Below are 17,536 nucleotides of genomic sequence, written 5' to 3'. Positions count from 1 at the left end.
GAATTTTAAACAAGGAATCACCGTGTGTTTGTGTGGCTAAACGCTAAAGCTTCCAAACTCCGTCTTTCTACTTTGACTTCTCCAATATTAATTGAACAAATTGCAAAAGATTCACCAACATAGATGTCCTAAATACTGTGTAATTATGCCGTTAAAGCAGACGACCTTTAGCTGTGTGTGTGTGCAGCGCTCATATTCATTACAGCCCGTGACCACACGTACACGTCATCATTACGCGACATTTTCAAGAAAAAAGTCACAGGAAATTTAAAATTGCAATTTAGTAAACTAAAAAGGCCGTATTGGCATGTGTTGCAATGTTAATATTTCATCATTGATGTATAAACTATCAGACTGCGTCGTGGGAAGTAGTGGGTTTCAGTAGGCCTTTAAACGTGTCCTTGTGCTCCAAATGGCCGGTAGGTGGGGAGATTGTCCTTTAATATATCTTACTTATATGCATGCTTATAAATATAATGTAGTTCAAAATATATATTTTCACATTATTCAAAGAGTAAAACAATATTGATGTTACTGTGTTCAAGAGGAAGTCGCTACACTGATTGTTTCCGTCCAATGTGTAACCGCCGTCCTGCATGTCATTATGCAAATGAGCCTCGCCGCCAACCAATCGGGTGGCCTCTGGTTATGTTTTCGTCCAATCTGTAACCGCCGTCCTGCATGTCATTATGCAAATGAGCCCCGCTGCCGACCAATTGGCAGGCCTCTGGTTCTCTTCGCCGCATTCATTATCCAGAGACGCAAGCCTCCGCCTTCAGTGTTTGGCACGCAGCGCTGGCAACCGCCGAGCCCCCAGAATGCGCTCCTTTTGCCGCTTTTCTACCAGCGGACAGCCGCTCTGCCGTGCTGAGGAGGCGCACCGGGGCGTGTCGACCCGCGGACTGGCATGAATTCCCAGTGTTACACGGTGGCGATGGACCTCGGCGTTTGCCAACTGCGGAATTTCTCGATATCGTTTCTGTCCTCCGTGCTCGGCAAGGAGAGCGCGTCGGTGCGGCTCGACAAGAGGTGACGTTTTTGTGCCGAACCCCCTCCTCATTTTTATGTCCACTTATTGTCTCCCCCTGTCGCCATGTTGCAGTCGCGTGACTACCTGCCTCAACATCCATCGCCTCTTGCATCATCCTTTTCTAATTCTACTTTCATTGTGTGTCTTCCAGCTCCTCGGGTGCGAGTGTGGTGGCCATCGACAACAAGATCGAGCAAGCGATGGTGAGTTGTTGTCCTGGTGCACACACCAGCAGATATGTTACGTAATGCCCACGATGCGGAGCCGCACATTTGGCGCAAACGTCACTGGCACGGTTCTAGGCAATTTTTCTGCACTAATACCATTTTTTTTTCATGCCAAACACACATGTCCACTGCAGAGGACATACATATGTGCATACCCATGATTGAAGAATTTTACATTTACATTAGAAGGTCAGAAAATATTTTCAGGCAGGTGATAGAAAGCGACTAAAGTCTCCCTTGCACTGTCACGATTTTGTGGGCCAAGCTGAGGTTCACACGCTATCCCTCCCCTCCCTCTTTCCCATTGTCCCCATCATCCTCCTCCTCAGGAGCATGTTGCTAGGCAGGCAGCAGCCTCCCCTCCTCTCAGTATAAATAACTCAGCCCCTGATTGGCTCCTCCCACTCGGTGCAAGAACATTTTGTTCAGTGGCTGCAGAGAAGGGGATGCTCTTGATTATTACACTTTTTCAGGGGTGTCCAAACTTTTCCCATCAAGGGTGATGAACTGAAAATTCATTTTTTTAAATGTTTTATTATTCTGTAAAAAAAAAAAAAAAATGCTGGAACCATTCCTACTGAAACCCACTACTACCGACCATGCAGTCTGATAGTTTATATATCAATGATGAAATATTAACATTGCAACACATGCCAATACGGCCTTTTTAGTTTACCAAATTGCAATTTTAAAGGCCTAGTGAAATGAGATTTTCTTATTCAAACGGGGATAGCAGGACCATTCTATGTGTCATACTTGTTCATTTCGCGATATTGCCATATTTTTGCTGGAAGGATTTAGTAGAGAACATCCACGATAAAGTTCGCAACTTTCGGTGCTAAGAGAAAAAGCCCTGCCATCGCAGACGATGACGTCACATGTTTGATGGCCTCACATATTCACATTGTTTTTAATGGGAGCCTCCAACAAAAAGTGCTATTCGGACCGAGAAAGCGACAATTTCCCCATTAATTTGAGCGAGGATGAAAGATTTGTGTTTGAGGATATTGATAGCGACGGACTAGAAAAAAAAAAACGCGATTGCATTGTTTTTAGACACATTTACTAGGTTAATTCTGGGAAATCCCTTATCTTTCTATTGTGTTGCTAGTGTTTTAGTGAGTTTAATATTACCTGATAGTCGGAAGGGTGTCTCCATGGGTGTCTTGACGCGCAGTGTCTCAGGGGAGTCGACGGCAGCTATGGACGGCACAAGCTCAGCTTTTCTCCGGTAAGAACTTACTTTTCAACCACTATTTTCTCACCGAAACCTGCTGGTTGACATGTGGTCGGGATCCATGTTCTCTTGACCGCTCCTATCCATAGGAAAGTTTCACCTCCAGAAATTTTAAACAAGGAATCACCGTGTGTTTGTGTGGCTAAAGGCTAAAGCTTCCCAACTCCATCTTTCTACTGTGACTTCTCCAATATTACTTGAACAAATTGCCAAAGATTCAGCAACACAGATGTCCAAAAAACTGTAAAATTATGCCGTTGAAGCAGACGACATTTAGCTGTGTGTGTGTGCGCAGCGCTCATACTTCCTAAAAACCTGTGACGTCTTGCGTACACGTCATCATTACACGACGTTTCGAAGACGAAACTCCCGGGAAATTTAAAATTGTAATTTATCCATCCATCCATCCATTTTCTACCGCTTATTCCCTTTCGGGGTCGCGGGGGGTGCTGGCGCCTATCTCAGCTACAATCGGGCGGAAGACGGGGTACACCCTGGACAAGTCGCCACCTCATCGCAGGGCCAACACAGATAGACAGACAACATTCACACTCACATTTACACACTAGGGCCAATTTAGTGTCGCCAATCAACCTAATTTTGTAAATTAAAAAGGCCGTATTGGCATGTGTTGCAATGTTAATATTTCATCATTGATGTATAAATTATCAGACTTCGTGGTGGGTAGTAGTGGGTTTCAGTAGGCCTTTAAATTTCCCGCGAAGTGTCCTGTTGAAAACGTCGCGGAATGCTGACGTGTACATGTGACGTCACGGACTGTTAGGAAATATTAGCGCCGCGCACACACACAGCTAAAAGTCGTCTGCTTTAACCGCATAATTACACAGTATTTTGGACATCTGTGTTGCTGAATCTTTTGCAATTTGTTTCAATTAATAATGGAAAAGTCAAAGTAGAAAGATGGGGTTGGGAAGCTTTAGCCCTTAGCCACACAAACACACGTGATTCCTTGTTTAAAATTCCCGGAGGTGAAACATTACTATGGATCAGAGCGGTCAAGCGAACATGGATCCCGACCAAATCTCAACCAGCAGTTTTCTATGAGAAAATTGTGGTAAAAAGTCGCCACTTACCAGAGATCAGCTGAGCTTGTGCTGTCCGTACAGCTGCCGTCAACTTCCATCAGACACTGGCGTCAACACACCCGTGGACAAACCCCTCCGACTATCAGGTAATATTAAACTCCCTAAAACACTAGCAACACAATAGAAATATAAGGGATTTCCCAGAATTATCCTAGTAAATGTGTCTAAAAACATCTGAATCCGTCCCAATGCAATCGCGTTGTTTTTTTTTAACTTGATTTTTTGTTTTTTTCTATTCCGTCGCTATCAATATCCTCAAACACAAATCTTTCATCCTCGCTCAAATTAATGGGGAAATTGTCATTTTCTCGGTCCGAATAGCTCTTTTTGTTGGAGGCTCCCATTAAAAACAATGTGAGGATGTGAGGAGTCTGCGACTTCCGGTAAAGGCAGGGCTTTTCTGTTAGCAACCAAAAGTTGCAAACTTTATGTTCTCTACTAAGTCATTTCAGCAAAAATATGGCAATATCGCGAAATGATCAAGTATGACACATAGAATGGACCTGCTATCCCCGTTTAAATAAGAAAATCTCATTTCAGTAGGCCTTTAATGGGTTATACTTGCATAGCGCTTTTCCACCTTCACACGCTTTGACACTATTTCCACATTCACACACTGATGGCGGGAGCTGCCATGCAAGGCGCTAACCACGACCCATCAGGAGCAAGGGGGAAGTGTCTTGCTCAAGGACACAACGGACGTGATTTGGTTGGTAAAAGCCGGGGATCGAACCAGGAACCCTCACGTTGCTGGCACGGCCACTCTCCCAACCACGCCACGCCGTCCCCGGTAAAGAAAAGTTTGTGTCAGAAGTGACATTACTAGTTATATATATTTATTAGGGGTGTGACGGTACGGGTATTTTATCGAACCGTTTCAGTACGGGGTTTCCGGTTTGGTGCGGAGGTGTACTGAACGAGTTTCCACACAGACATATTAAGTAGCGTACTGCACGTTGTGTAAAAAACACTCAAAATGCTGGACATTTGAGGTATTTAAGAAACTCCGCCCTGACCGCTCTGCAAAAGAGGACATGTCCGGTGATAAGAGGACGTATGGTCAGCCTAGCCCCCCAAACACCCCAAATGTCCCGCACTTCGAGTTATGGTTGCGTGTATTTTCAATGTACGTTCAGTGTTAAGAAGGTTAAAAACAAAACAAATTACGAGCGCAGCAGCATTCGTGAGGGAGGGGGAGAGACAAAGAAAGCGCATGCGTCTGCTTTTTATCCATAGATTTATCAGATTAAATTTCTGTGTTAAAAGTGTGCCCCGGAGGCCATTTGCAGCCCACAGCTAATGTTTTAAAGGCCCTTCGGCACATTCTAAAAATACTATTAAAATAAACAAAAACATAACAAAAGTGAAATAAAAAAGCTGAAAGGTTAAATGTAATTTAGAAAAAGTTGCAATGTTGACCTAATAAAACAAAGCTGTTTTATTTTTCTTTCAAACGGTCATCGCTCAAAACATAAACATATGTAGAATATATGTAGAATATATTTATATTATTTATATACTATATATATAATATATATATTATATTATTTATTATTATTCTTGTCTATTGTGAGCGAACTGTGGTGCTGAATTTCCCCCCGGGATCAATAAAGTACTTTCTATTCTATTCTATAATATTGAATCAAAATCAATGTTATTATGAGTTATTGACCTATCCAAGGTTCGCATTACTTCAGAAAAATATTTTTGGTGGAAGAATTAGCAAATTTGGTAAATAAATAACCCAAAAATTTATATTTTGTTGTTTTCTTACTGTACCGAAAACGAACCGAACTGTGACCTCTAAACCGAGTTACGTACCGAACCGAAATTTTTGTGTACTGTTACACCCGTAATATTTGTATACAAATAATGACGCCTTGAGCTTTGGACAATACCAATGTTGATCCGATACAATATCAGCACAAATCATTTTGTTCCACTTTTATTATTTGGTATTGTTCAAGTACCTATGAGTCTTGTTCACGAGTGAAAGAGTGGATTGTGAGATCGACAGGCAGATCGGTGCGGCGTCTTCAGTAATGCGGACGCTGTATCGATCCGTTTTGGTGAAGAAGGCGCTCTCAATTTACCAGTCGATCTTTGTTCCCATCCTCACTTATGGTCATGAGCTTTGGGTTATGACCGAAAGGATAAGATCACAGGTACAAGCGGCTGAAATGAGTTTCCTCCGCCGGGTGGCGGGGCTCTCCCTTAGAGATAGGGTGAGAAGCTCTGCCATCCAGGAGGAGCTCAAAGTAAAGCCGTTGCTCTTCCACATCGAGAGGAGCCAGAAGAGGTTGTTCGGGCATCTAGTCAGGATGCCACCCGAACGCCTCCGTAGGGAGGTGTTTAGAGCACGTCCGACTGGTAGGAGGCCACGGGGAAGACCCAGGACACGTTGGGAAGACTATGTCTCCCGGCTGGCCTGGGAACGCCTCAGGATCCCCCGGAGGAGCTGGACGAAGTGGCTGGGGAGAGGGAAGTCTGCGCTTCTCTGCTTAGGCTGCTGCCCCCGTGACCCGACCTCGGATAAGCAAAAGAAAATGGATGGATGGATAGTGTAATATAACAAATAATCATGAGAAAAGCTCTGGATGAGTGTGAGGCAATTGGAGTCAAAATAGGGAGTTTGAATATCAATAATCTAAGATATGCAGATGACACCACCTTACTGGCTGAATCCTGCAGTGATCTAAAAATAATAATAATACATTTTATTTGGTATAGCGCTTTTCAGGTTACTCAATGTTATTAGCTCAAGTTAAGAATGAAAGTGCTAAGGCGGGCCTATACTTAAATGTGAAAAAAAAACAACAGATAATGACAACAGAAAACATCAGAGTTCAAGGTGGATTAAGAAAACATTGAAGTCGTTCTGCTTCGTCAGCAGTGAAATATATGAAGACGGTGGATGTTCAAAGGAAATCAAAACAAGATTAACAATGGCCAGAGCATCACTGATTAAACTGAATAACATGCTCAAGAGCAACCACATTCTTCTAAGCACCAAAATCAAAACAATGGAGACCTTAATATTCCAAATAGCAACTTATGGATGTGAAAGTTGGACTCTGAAAAAACAAGACTCAGGAAAAATACTTGCCTTTGAGTAATGGTGTTGGCGCAGAATCTTACAAATTCCATGGACAAAACGAATCTCAAATAAAGAAGTGCTAGAGAAAATTGAACCAAGCATTTCATTATTATACTGCATCATTAAACAACAGCTGGGTCACTTTGGCCATAAAATGAGAAGAAACAACAACTTAGGCAAAGACATCATGCTTAGAAAATGTGAGGGGAAATGTTGAAAAGGAAGACAAAGGTAAATGTGGATGGAAGGAATTACAAAAACAACAGGAATTATATTATCTGAGTCAAGAGATCAGATTGGTGGAAAGAGCAGAGTGGAGAAGACTGGTGCATTTCATCATCCAAGGTCGACATCGACTAGAAGGAACCTAAGAAGAAAAAATATTAGAAATGGCTTGATCAAGTGAAATCTCTTAGAGAACAATGGGGTGTAAAAAAACAACCTACTATAGGGTTGTTCCAATCAGGCCAATTTCGATATTGACTGATACTAATACCTACCACATGTATTAACTGTGGTATTTGTTTATAGTGAGTGCTATAGCTGGGTTGCAATCACGTGCCCTAGAGTTACTTCCGAGTCTCCATTGCATCACAGAAAGTTTCTCAAATCCAATGTTCTAGCAACCATTTTACAAAGTGATCCCTGCAGACACAAGCACGGTCCGATTTGTATTCCAGAACACGGTGAAAGGGATATTATTAAGAGTAATTTTCTTCGACGCAATTTCGTTTTCCCCTGCCTTTACCTTTATTAAACAATTATTTCGGGATGCTATGAAAGCTCTTTGCTCTATCTCTATTGGAACGACTGCAAGACCTAAGAAGAAAAGAGCAATACAGCATTTACTGCTCAAACTCTCCACTCACTCTTACTCGTTTTATGACCATCGCGTGAAGAAGAAATATGGACGTGGTGTCATATGCAACCCAGCTATTTACAGTTTTGCAATGGCATCACGCTATTTAAAGCAGTTTCTTAATCTCTTCCTCTGTGTGTAACATATTCAGCCAGTGAAAATGATACTTGAGATACAAAAAACATGCAGTTTATTTGTCATAATGAAGGTGATTATTATTAGCTAAGAGGGGCGGCTCCAGACTGTGTATGGAGACACATGATTAGTTGCTAAGGTCAGCCAAGGTATGAAAAATAAATATAGTGTCAACCAGAGGGGATTGCCGTTTGTAATCAGCAATGGCGGTCATGTACCATTTCCACGAAAATCTTTCAATTTGGATCTATGGTCCGCACCTCTTAATTAATAATTGTGTGTAATTGACTTATGCTGTCTTTAAATTCAAGTGGTACCATATTTTTCGGAGCATAAGTCGTTCCGGAGTATAAGTCGCACCTGCCGAAAATGCATAATAAAGAAGGAAAAAAACAAATAAGTCGCACTGGAGTATAAGTCGCTTTTTTGGGGGGAAATTTATTTGATAAAACCCAACACCAAGAATAGACATTTGAAAGGCAATTTAAAATAAATAAAGAATAGTGAACAACAGGCAGAATAAGTGTACGTTATATGACGCATAAATAACCAACGGACAAGGTGCCTGCTATGTAAACATAACATATTATGGTAAGAGTCATTCAAATAACTATAACATATAAGTGTTTCCCACAGGTCAGGCATCTATTTGTGGTGGTGTGTCGTCGGCGATGACCAAGGAGAACGCAGAGTTGGAATATAATTACAACACTTTATGTACATATTTATATACATATTTATATAATATTTACATATTTATATGATATGTAACTACAAGCTCCATTCACAGACAGAGTCCCATTGCTTTTATGAGCGGTCGAGCGAGTCAAAAATAAATAAAAATTTATATATTTTTGGGTAATTTTTTTTTAATGTGTGGGAAACCATCCATATAGAACATGCTGTACGTTTACCAAACAATCTGTCACTCCTAATCGCTAAATCCGATGAAATCTTATACGTCTGGTCTCTTATGTGAATGAGCTAAATGTTATTATTTGATATTTTACGGTAATGTGTTAATAATTTCACACATAAGTCTCCCCAAAGTATAAGTCGCACCCCCGGCCAAAGTAGGAAAAAACCTGCGACTTATAGTCCGAAAAATACGGTAATTTTTTTTAGGCCACACGTAGTGGCTACAATAATGGAATAAATGAAGCTCATCACAAAGTAAATTGAATGATGCAGACACACTTGTTACTGGATACTTTCTAATATGCTTCTGACTTGGAGACTTAGTACGTGTAAGTAATGTGCATCTATGTTTATTTAATATCGTTTGTATTTGTGTTTTAGACAGCAATATTGTTCTTACTTATATCTATCTTGTGTGCTTAGCTGTTGTGTAGCTGAGTAAACATGCTGCAGGACTGCTTGTATCACAGGGGTCACCAACGCGGTGCCCGCGGGCACCAGGTCGCCCGTAAGGACCAGATGAGTAGCCCGCAGGCCTGTTCTAAAAATAGCTGAAATAGCAGCACTTACCAGTGAGCTGCCTCTATTTTTTAAATATTATTTATTTACTAGCAAGCTGGTCCCGCTTTGCTCGACATTTTTAATTCTAAGAGAGACAAAACTCAAATAGAATTTGAAAATCCAACAAAATATTTTAAAGACTTGGTCTTCACTTGTTTAATTAAATTCATTATTTTTTTTTACTTTGCTTCTCATAACTTTCAGAAAGACAATTTTAGAGAAAAAATACAACCTTAAAAATGATTTTAGGATTTTTAGACACATATACCTTTTTACCTTTTAAATTCCTTCCTCTTCTTTCCTGACAATTTAAATCAATGTTCAAGTTTTTTTTTTTTATTGTAAAGAATAATAAATACATTTTAATTTAATTCTTCATTTTAGCTTCTGTTTTTTCGACAAAGAATATTTGTGAAATATTTCTTCAAACTTATTATGATTAAAATTTGAAAAAATTATTCTGGCAAATCTACAAAATCTGTAGAATCAAATTTAAATCTTATTTTAAAGTTTTTGGAATTTCTTTTAAAATGTTTGTTCTGGAAAATCTATAAGAAATAATGTATTGTCTTTGTTAGAAATATAGCTTGTTCCAATTTGTTATATATTATAACAAAGTGCAGATTGGATTTTAACCTATTTAAAACATGTCATCAAAATTTCTGAAATTAATCTTAAGCAGGAAAAATAACTAATGATGTTCCATGAATTATTTTTTTAATTTTTTCAAAAAGATTCGAATCAGCTATTTTTGAATTTTGAATTTTAAGGAGTTGAAATTGAAGATAAACTGTGTTTCAAAATTGTATTTTAATTTTTTTTGTGTTATCTCCTCTTTTAAACCGTTCAATTAAGTGTTTTTTTCATCCTTTATTCTCTACAAAAAACCTTCCGTAAAAGGAAAAAAATGTACGACGGAATGACAGACAGAAATACCCATTTTTTTATATATATAGATGTATTTATTAAAGGTAAATTGAGCAAATTGGCTATTTCTGGCAATTTATTTAAGTGTGTATCAAACTGGTAGCCCTTGGCATTAATCAGTACCCAAGAAGTAGCTCTTGGTTTGAAAAAGGTTGGTGACCCCTGTTTTATCATGATACCAATATTGGATCTGGACACTTGTAGTTATTAGTATCAACATTTCAGCTTTTATTTAGTATTATTGTGTTTTTTTTGTTTGATTTTATTTCAACACTATGCAAAGTTCTGGACACCCCTGGTCTCCATCCGCCATGCATGAAAAACACCGTGAGCTGCTATACTAAAGCCGACCCCCACCCTCCCTGTCCCTCCTCAGGACCTGGTGAAGAGTCACCTGATGTACGCCGTGCGCGAGGAGGTGGAGGTGCTGAAGGAGCAGATCAAGGAGCTGGTCGAGCGCAACTCCCAGCTGGAGCAGGAGAACAACCTGCTGAAGACCCTGGCCAGCCCAGAGCAGATGGCTCAGTTCCAGGCCCAGGTCCAGACCGGCGGCTCCCCCACCGGCGCCGCCCAGCCTGCGGTCCAGGCCTCGGCGGGGACGACACAAGTTCTCCCTTCCGCACAAAACTCCGGCGCATCCGCGTAAAAAAGAAATCCCCCGCTGTGAGGGATTAGCGGATGGAAACAGAGGAGCCATAATATAACCCCTCTTCCTCCCCCCTCCTCAACACCATGCCGCCATCTTGAGGATTTCCTACGGTTTTTGTTGCACATTTTGTTCATGGCGTACGTCTGCCTTGTGTCTGACTTCGACCTGCTTCGAACAATCGCTGATGTCATGGTGACGGGGGACACACACCAAGATTATGTGAATTGATGGGTGGAAAGTGTGCCATCGCGGCCCCCCCCCTCCCCCCACTCAATCAGCACACATTCCTTTATTTTTTATTTTTTGTCAGTGCATCTTCTCCACTTGCACATGTCGCTGCTACCAATGGACAAACTTTTTAACCGAGGACTCCCCCATCTGGAATGGGATGATATGAGACGACATATTGGTGGCCACCATCACTGTTCACTTTGGCATCTTCTCTAGTGTCACGTGACCCCCCCTCGACACACCCAACCCTCTTGGATGGGGACCTAAATATTTATGCAGGGAATCAATGTTCTTTTGTTTTTTAAGAGAGAAAGTTTAGGATGTTTTTTTTTGTTTGTTGAGGTAATTTATGTCCAAGTGATGTGCAACAGTTAAAATAACGGCGAGGTGTTGGATAGGACGAACCACAACATTGCCAATTCAGCCAAGTGCCTGGTGTGTAACCATAGATACATATATATCTCTTTTTCAATTATTTTATATGTACATATATATATATGTGTGTGTGTGTGTGTATATATATATCTATGGTTTGCCAGGTTGAGAAATACCTGCTATGTCAGCACTTGTGGTGAGAACAGACGATTATTTACCTCGAACGCTCAAAACAATAACGGACTGTTTCTGTTTGAGAATGTTTCACTTGAGTTGTTTTAAGCGAGGACGTTTCATTTTCTTTTCAGTCTTTTGTACAGCCAGGAGGTGTCTGTCGCTGGCACGCTGGCCGCATACACTTTGGCAAACAAGTAAATGCCTGGCGAGGAAGTACGTGAGTGTTTTTGTGCATGTTCCTCAGCCCCAACACAAATGTGACGTTACGATTTGCACTAGACAGTTGCACCTCAAATAAAAGTGAAAACAGAGAAAAAGAGACTGCTTTTGGTTTCGTTTTGTTCAGGGACTTGCATTATATTAGGCTTGTAATGAGGACCTTTAACTCCTTAATATTGTTTTCAAATGTATAACCAAAAGATTTATGATTGCAAGAAGTTAATAGTATCTATTGATATTACTAGGGAACATACTTGCCAACCCTCACGGATTTTCGGGGAGACTCCCGAAATTCAGCGCCTCTCCCGAAAACCTCCCGGGACAAATTTTATCCCGAAAATCTCCCGAAATTCAGGTGGAGCTGGAGGCCACGCCCCCTCCAGCTCCATGAGAACCTGACTCAGCAATGTTGTGACTCTCTTAAACAGGACAATACTGCCATCTACTGTACATAGAATAGAATGTAAATATATTCTACATTTAAGTGCAGTCAAGGAACATGCATTAGGGAGTCTGTTCTGAAGCCCACAGTATAGAAACGTAACTTTATCACGTCGCCTGGTTATTGACTCCAACCCAATATATTACACCTTCGACAAGCAAAATGAAGAAATACGCTTGCGAGTTCCAGAACGATTGGAAAGAAGAATTTTAGTTTATCCAGGAGAGTTCGAAGGGGAAGGGATATGTTGCCTGTAAATTTTGTAGAACAGACTCCTCTTTTGAACACGGCGGCCGAACGGATATACTCAGCCATGAACGGTCAGCGAAGCACAAAGCGTCCGCAGCGCAGCATCGTTCACATCCCAGTATTATGGCCCACCTCGCAAAATGGAGACCTGATGGTGTAACTTATGCTGAGACAAAGATGGCTATGCTGATAGCTGGAAGCAACATCCCGTTCTCATTTCCAGATGTCAACAACTAATCCGTGAAGGATATGTTCCCGGATTCGGAAATCGCTCGCCAATACGCAAATGGCAGAACAAATGTTACTCAAATAGTGAAAGGTAGGTGTTGTTGTTTTTTTGTAAGCACAGTACAGTTAGTAGAACAACTGTGTTTTATTTGATTAGTGCCGTCGAAAATGTAACTATTTCTTTTATTAATATATATAATAAGATAAACATATATAGCTAGAATTCACTGAAAGTGAAGTATTTCATATATATATATATATATATCTTTTATACATATATATGAAATACTCGAGTTGGTGAATTATACTCTTCCCCTCTTAACCACACCCCCCGCCCCAACCACGCTTCCGCCCCACCCCCGACCACGCCCTCCCACCCCCAACCTCCCGAAATCGGAGGTCTCAAGGTTGGCAAGTATGCTAGGAAAGTGTGTTGTTTATATTTTAACTGACACTGAACCAGATGTGGGTAGAGTGCTTAAAACAGTCTAGAGAACATACAATTTATTTTAAAAGAAACAACAAAAACTTTGTCATTTTGTGATGTTTATTGCACGGACTAATAATTCGAATACTTCAATTGTATATGATAAATGATAACTAAGTAATGTGTTAAAAATACATCAAGTACACAACAAAATTTCATAATTATTGCATTAACACGGAATTTGCAAAAAGCAACTTTTGTAATATTGATACTCTTAATTCCATCCATCCATCCATTTTCTACCGCTTATTCCCTTTCGGGGTCGCGGGGGGCGCTGGCGCCTATCTCAGCTACAATCGGGCGGAAGGCAGGGTACACCCTGGACAAGTCGCCACCTCATCGCAGGGCCAACACAGATAGACAGACAACATTCACACACTAGGGCCAATTTAGTGTTGCCAATCAACCTATCCCCAGGTGCATGTCTTTGGAAGTGGGAGGAAGCCGAAGTACCCGGAGGGAACCCACGCATTCACGGGGAGAACATGCAAACTCCACACAGAAAGATCCCGAGCCTGGATTTGAACCCAGGACTGCAGGACCTTCGTATTGTGAGGCAGACGCACTAACCCCTCTCCCACCGTGAAGCCCACTCTTAATTCCAAGGGTTCAATTAAACAATGAATCAATGTTTATTTATATAACCCTAAATCACAAGTGTCTCAAAGGTCTGCACAAGCCACAACGACATCCTCGGTCCAGATCCCACATCAGGGCAAGGAAAAACTCAACCCAGCGGGATGACAATGAGAAACCTTGGAGAGGACCGCAGATGTGGGTGACCCCCCTTCCCCTCTCTGGTGACCGGTACAATGGACGTCGAGTGGATCTAGCATAAAATTGAGAAAGTCCAGTCCATAGTGGATCCAACATACTAGTGAGAGTCCAGTCCATAGTGGGGCCAGCAGGAGACCATCCCGAGCGGAGACAGGTCAGCAGCACAGAGATGTCCCCAACCGATGCACAGGCGAGCGGTCCATCCCGGGTCCCGTCTCTGGACAGCCAGCACTTCATCCATGGCCACCGAACCTGTGCCCCACCCCTCCACGAGGGAGAGGGGGGGCAGAGCAGAAAATAAAAATAAACGGCAGATCAACTGGTCTAAAAGTGGGTCTATTTAAAGGCTAGAATACACAAATGAGTTTTAAGATGACACTTAAATGCTTCTACTGAGGTGGCATCTCGAACTGTTACCGGGAGGGCATTCCAGAGTACTGGAGCCCGAATAGAAAATGCTCTATAGCCCGCAGACTATTTTGGGGGCTCTGGGAAGGGTTCTTGACCGCAACTTAGCTTGTTGTTACCATGAAGAAGTGCTGTGTTGTTATATAATGAGGGCGTGTTAAGGGCAGAAATACGTTGAAAAAGTGTCAGACTGTGTGCTTGAACGCAGTAATTGGATTTATTTCATTTCTTACAGGGTGAATGTATTCAGTCTTCGTGTCACATTGCAAAAACTGAAATCTAAGTAAATTTGAATATCTCCAATAAGGGTGACATTTGCTTATTTTCTGTCTGATAAGATAATTCTTCCCACTAAGCAGATTTTGTGTTAGTGTTTTACTTGTTTTAAGGGTTTTGGTCCTAAATGATCTCAGTAAGATATTACAGCTTCTAGCTGAGGTGTGATGACCTATATTGAGTAAAACATGCTTGAAACTAGAATATCAAGTGTTGCAAAGCTGTGTCATCAACACTCACAAGTATAAAACTACTTTTTTAAAGTAATAATTTCTTATTTTATTGAAAAAAAAATCATGATTTTGACGCAATTGTGTCTCATAATTAAAACAGATGACGGCCGAATTGACTTTGCTGTTTTATTTTCCATGAAACAATAGAAAAAATACATACTCCTATATTAGTACAGTTGGCACAGTACAGAAAAATGTTTGAAAATATTTAAACATTTAACATGTGACATTTCTAACTATTTTGAACTGAAATAGCTCTTGCACATTCAGACAAATTCTTCAAAATTATAATAATAAAAATTGGGCCGGGGGCCGGGATGTATATATGCACATGAATTGACTGAAAGAGCACGCACTTGGCAAGATGATGTCATGTCGATGGAAAAATTCATTTTTAAACCATATGATTTGCCTGAGTGTCTAGGAGACCCCGAGAGTAAAGAATGGTTGCCTTGTTGCCTTTCCATTAAGAACAATAAACTACTTTTTAGTATAAGTTTGCTGGTTTCAAGAAATATAATGCCGAGCGCATATCATTATGTCAAAATAATGGCACTAGCATTTACTTCATTTAAGAATATTTTTAAACATATTGAGCAAAAAGGTCCCTTTTTTTTCTACCAAGAAACGTCCACTTATTAGTGAGAATATACTTATTTTAAAGTATTTTGGGGTTCATTGAGGTTAGCTAATTTTGAAAAGTCTTGACAAGCCAAATTTTCTTATTCTATTGGTAGATCATTTTGCTTAGTTCAAATAAAATACCCCTCTTTTTTTTTTCTTGTTTGTGAACATTGACTTTTTGCAGTGCACCTTTTGGAACAAAAACAGGTAACAGAATGTGCGCCCACTCCCCAATTGTTTACTTAAAACCCTGAATAACTCAATTCATAATATTAGATTAGATTAGATTAGATTAGATAGTACTTTATTTATTCCGTCAGGAGAGTTCCTTCAGGAAAATTGACATTTTCAGCACAATCCCATTCAAGATCAGACAAACATTACAGGGAGACAGAACAGGATCGCTGACGGGTCTGCCGGCTTCCAGCGACCCTTACAAAAAAGATGAGATACAGGTAAACAAGGGGGGGGCAATGGGAGAAAAAAAAAATAGAAGATTAAAATAAAATTTAAAAAATCGGTCTTAGCCTGGGCCCTGGAGAGGGGGTGCAGACTGAGGCCAAGGGGAAAAAAAACAACAACTCATAGCCATAGAACACATCCCTCTTCCATGTGTGTAAGAGGGAAACATCAAACATCAAAGAACACAGAGGACATTAAAGACATTAAAGCAGCAGATACAACCAGACACTTCTACATACAGCTATGAATAAAAAGTAAAAGAAACATACCCACTGTGGTGGCCTCTGCGGTGTTCCACGCCATCGTCCGCTGGGGTGGAAGGAGCATGGCCAGAGACAGGAGCAGACCCAACAAAGCAACCAAGACAGCCGACTCCACTCTCGGCCAGTGTCCAGTCCGCATGGATGAGCGAGGATACGTCCAAGGTGACTGAGGTGTCCGACACCTGCTCACCCAGCCAAGACACCGCGAAGACTCTCCGTCCCATGCGCATATAGCTGTTGTGTAGGTAAAACAATATTTTTGTTTCATATTATATTATTTTTTTCTATACTTTAGCTCAGTGGTTCTCAACCTTTTTTCAGTGATATACCCCCTGTGAACATTTTTTTAATTCAAGTACCCCCTAATAAGAGCAAAGCATTTTTGGTTGAAAAAAAGAGATAAATAAGTAAAATACAGCACTATGTCATCAGTTTCTGATTTATTAAATTGTATAAAAGTGCAAAATATTGCTCATTTGTAGTGGTATTTCTTGAACTATTTGGAAAAAGAGATATCAAAATAACTAAAAACTTGTTGAAAACTAAAAAAAAGTGATTCAATTATAAATAAAGATTTCTACACATAGAAATAATCATCAACTTAAAGTGCCCTCTTTGGGGATTGTAATAGAGATCCATCTGGATTCTCGAACTTAATTCTAAACATTTTTTCACAAAAAATCTTGCTGTCAACACTGAATATTGCATTGTTGCATTTCTTTTCTTTCAGTTTATTATCTTACGTTCATATTTTTTTGAAGTATAATTCAATAAATATATTTATAAAGGATTTTTGAATTGTTGTTATTTTTAGAATATTTTTTAAAAATCTCACGTACCCCTTGGCATACCTTCAAGTACCCCCAGGCGTACGCGTACCCCCATTTGAGAACCACTGGCCTAGAGGAGGAGGTTTGATTGTTGAAAGACCCGAAACCCCCTGTGATCCTAGGTCACATCACTGAGGATGTTTCCAGTTGGACCATTGGTGTATCTAAAAAAATTTAAAAAATACCACATTATCATTATATTGCCTGTCGAATTTTAAGAAATAAAGATATGTATTCCATTTTGTAACAAGGCAGTGGTATAACAACATGTGGAAAAACTTTAGTGCTGTGAATACTTTCTGGATGCACTGTAAGTTGACAAAAAATCCCAAACCTCCCGTTGTTCGCCCAGACACCACCTCTAATAGGACATTACTAGGGTCCATAGGGTCAGTCGGGACTAGAGTGTACATCAACTTAAAGTGCCCTCTTTGGGGATTGTAATAGAGATCCATCTGGATTCATGAACTTAATTCTGAACATTTCTTCCAAAAAAAAAAAGAAGACAT

General features: G+C 40.5%; 1 protein-coding gene across 3 annotated transcripts in view; it reads left to right on the top strand.

The window, feature by feature from the left end:
• zgc:65895 (uncharacterized protein LOC393546 homolog) overlaps positions 1-11,848 on the top strand; it is a 31,575-nt gene extending 19,727 nt beyond the window's left edge. For 2 of the 3 annotated variants that reach the window (XM_061889915.1, XM_061889917.1), the window contains exons 2-3: positions 1,182-1,233; positions 10,474-11,848. In XM_061889915.1, coding sequence (XP_061745899.1) covers positions 1,182-1,233; positions 10,474-10,743 — 322 coding nt within the window. In that variant the 3' untranslated portion in view covers positions 10,744-11,848. Of the gene's footprint in view, positions 1-765; positions 1,030-1,181; positions 1,234-10,473 lie in introns of those variants that run through there. The other variant, XM_061889916.1, reaches the window with a different exon arrangement.
• The last annotated feature ends 5,688 nt before the right edge of the window (positions 11,849-17,536 follow it).

This window comes from Nerophis ophidion, linkage group LG27 (genome assembly GCF_033978795.1).
Source record: "Nerophis ophidion isolate RoL-2023_Sa linkage group LG27, RoL_Noph_v1.0, whole genome shotgun sequence".
NCBI classification, from domain to species: domain Eukaryota; kingdom Metazoa; phylum Chordata; class Actinopteri; order Syngnathiformes; family Syngnathidae; genus Nerophis; species Nerophis ophidion.
This window is presented reverse-complemented; position numbering and strand designations above follow the sequence as displayed.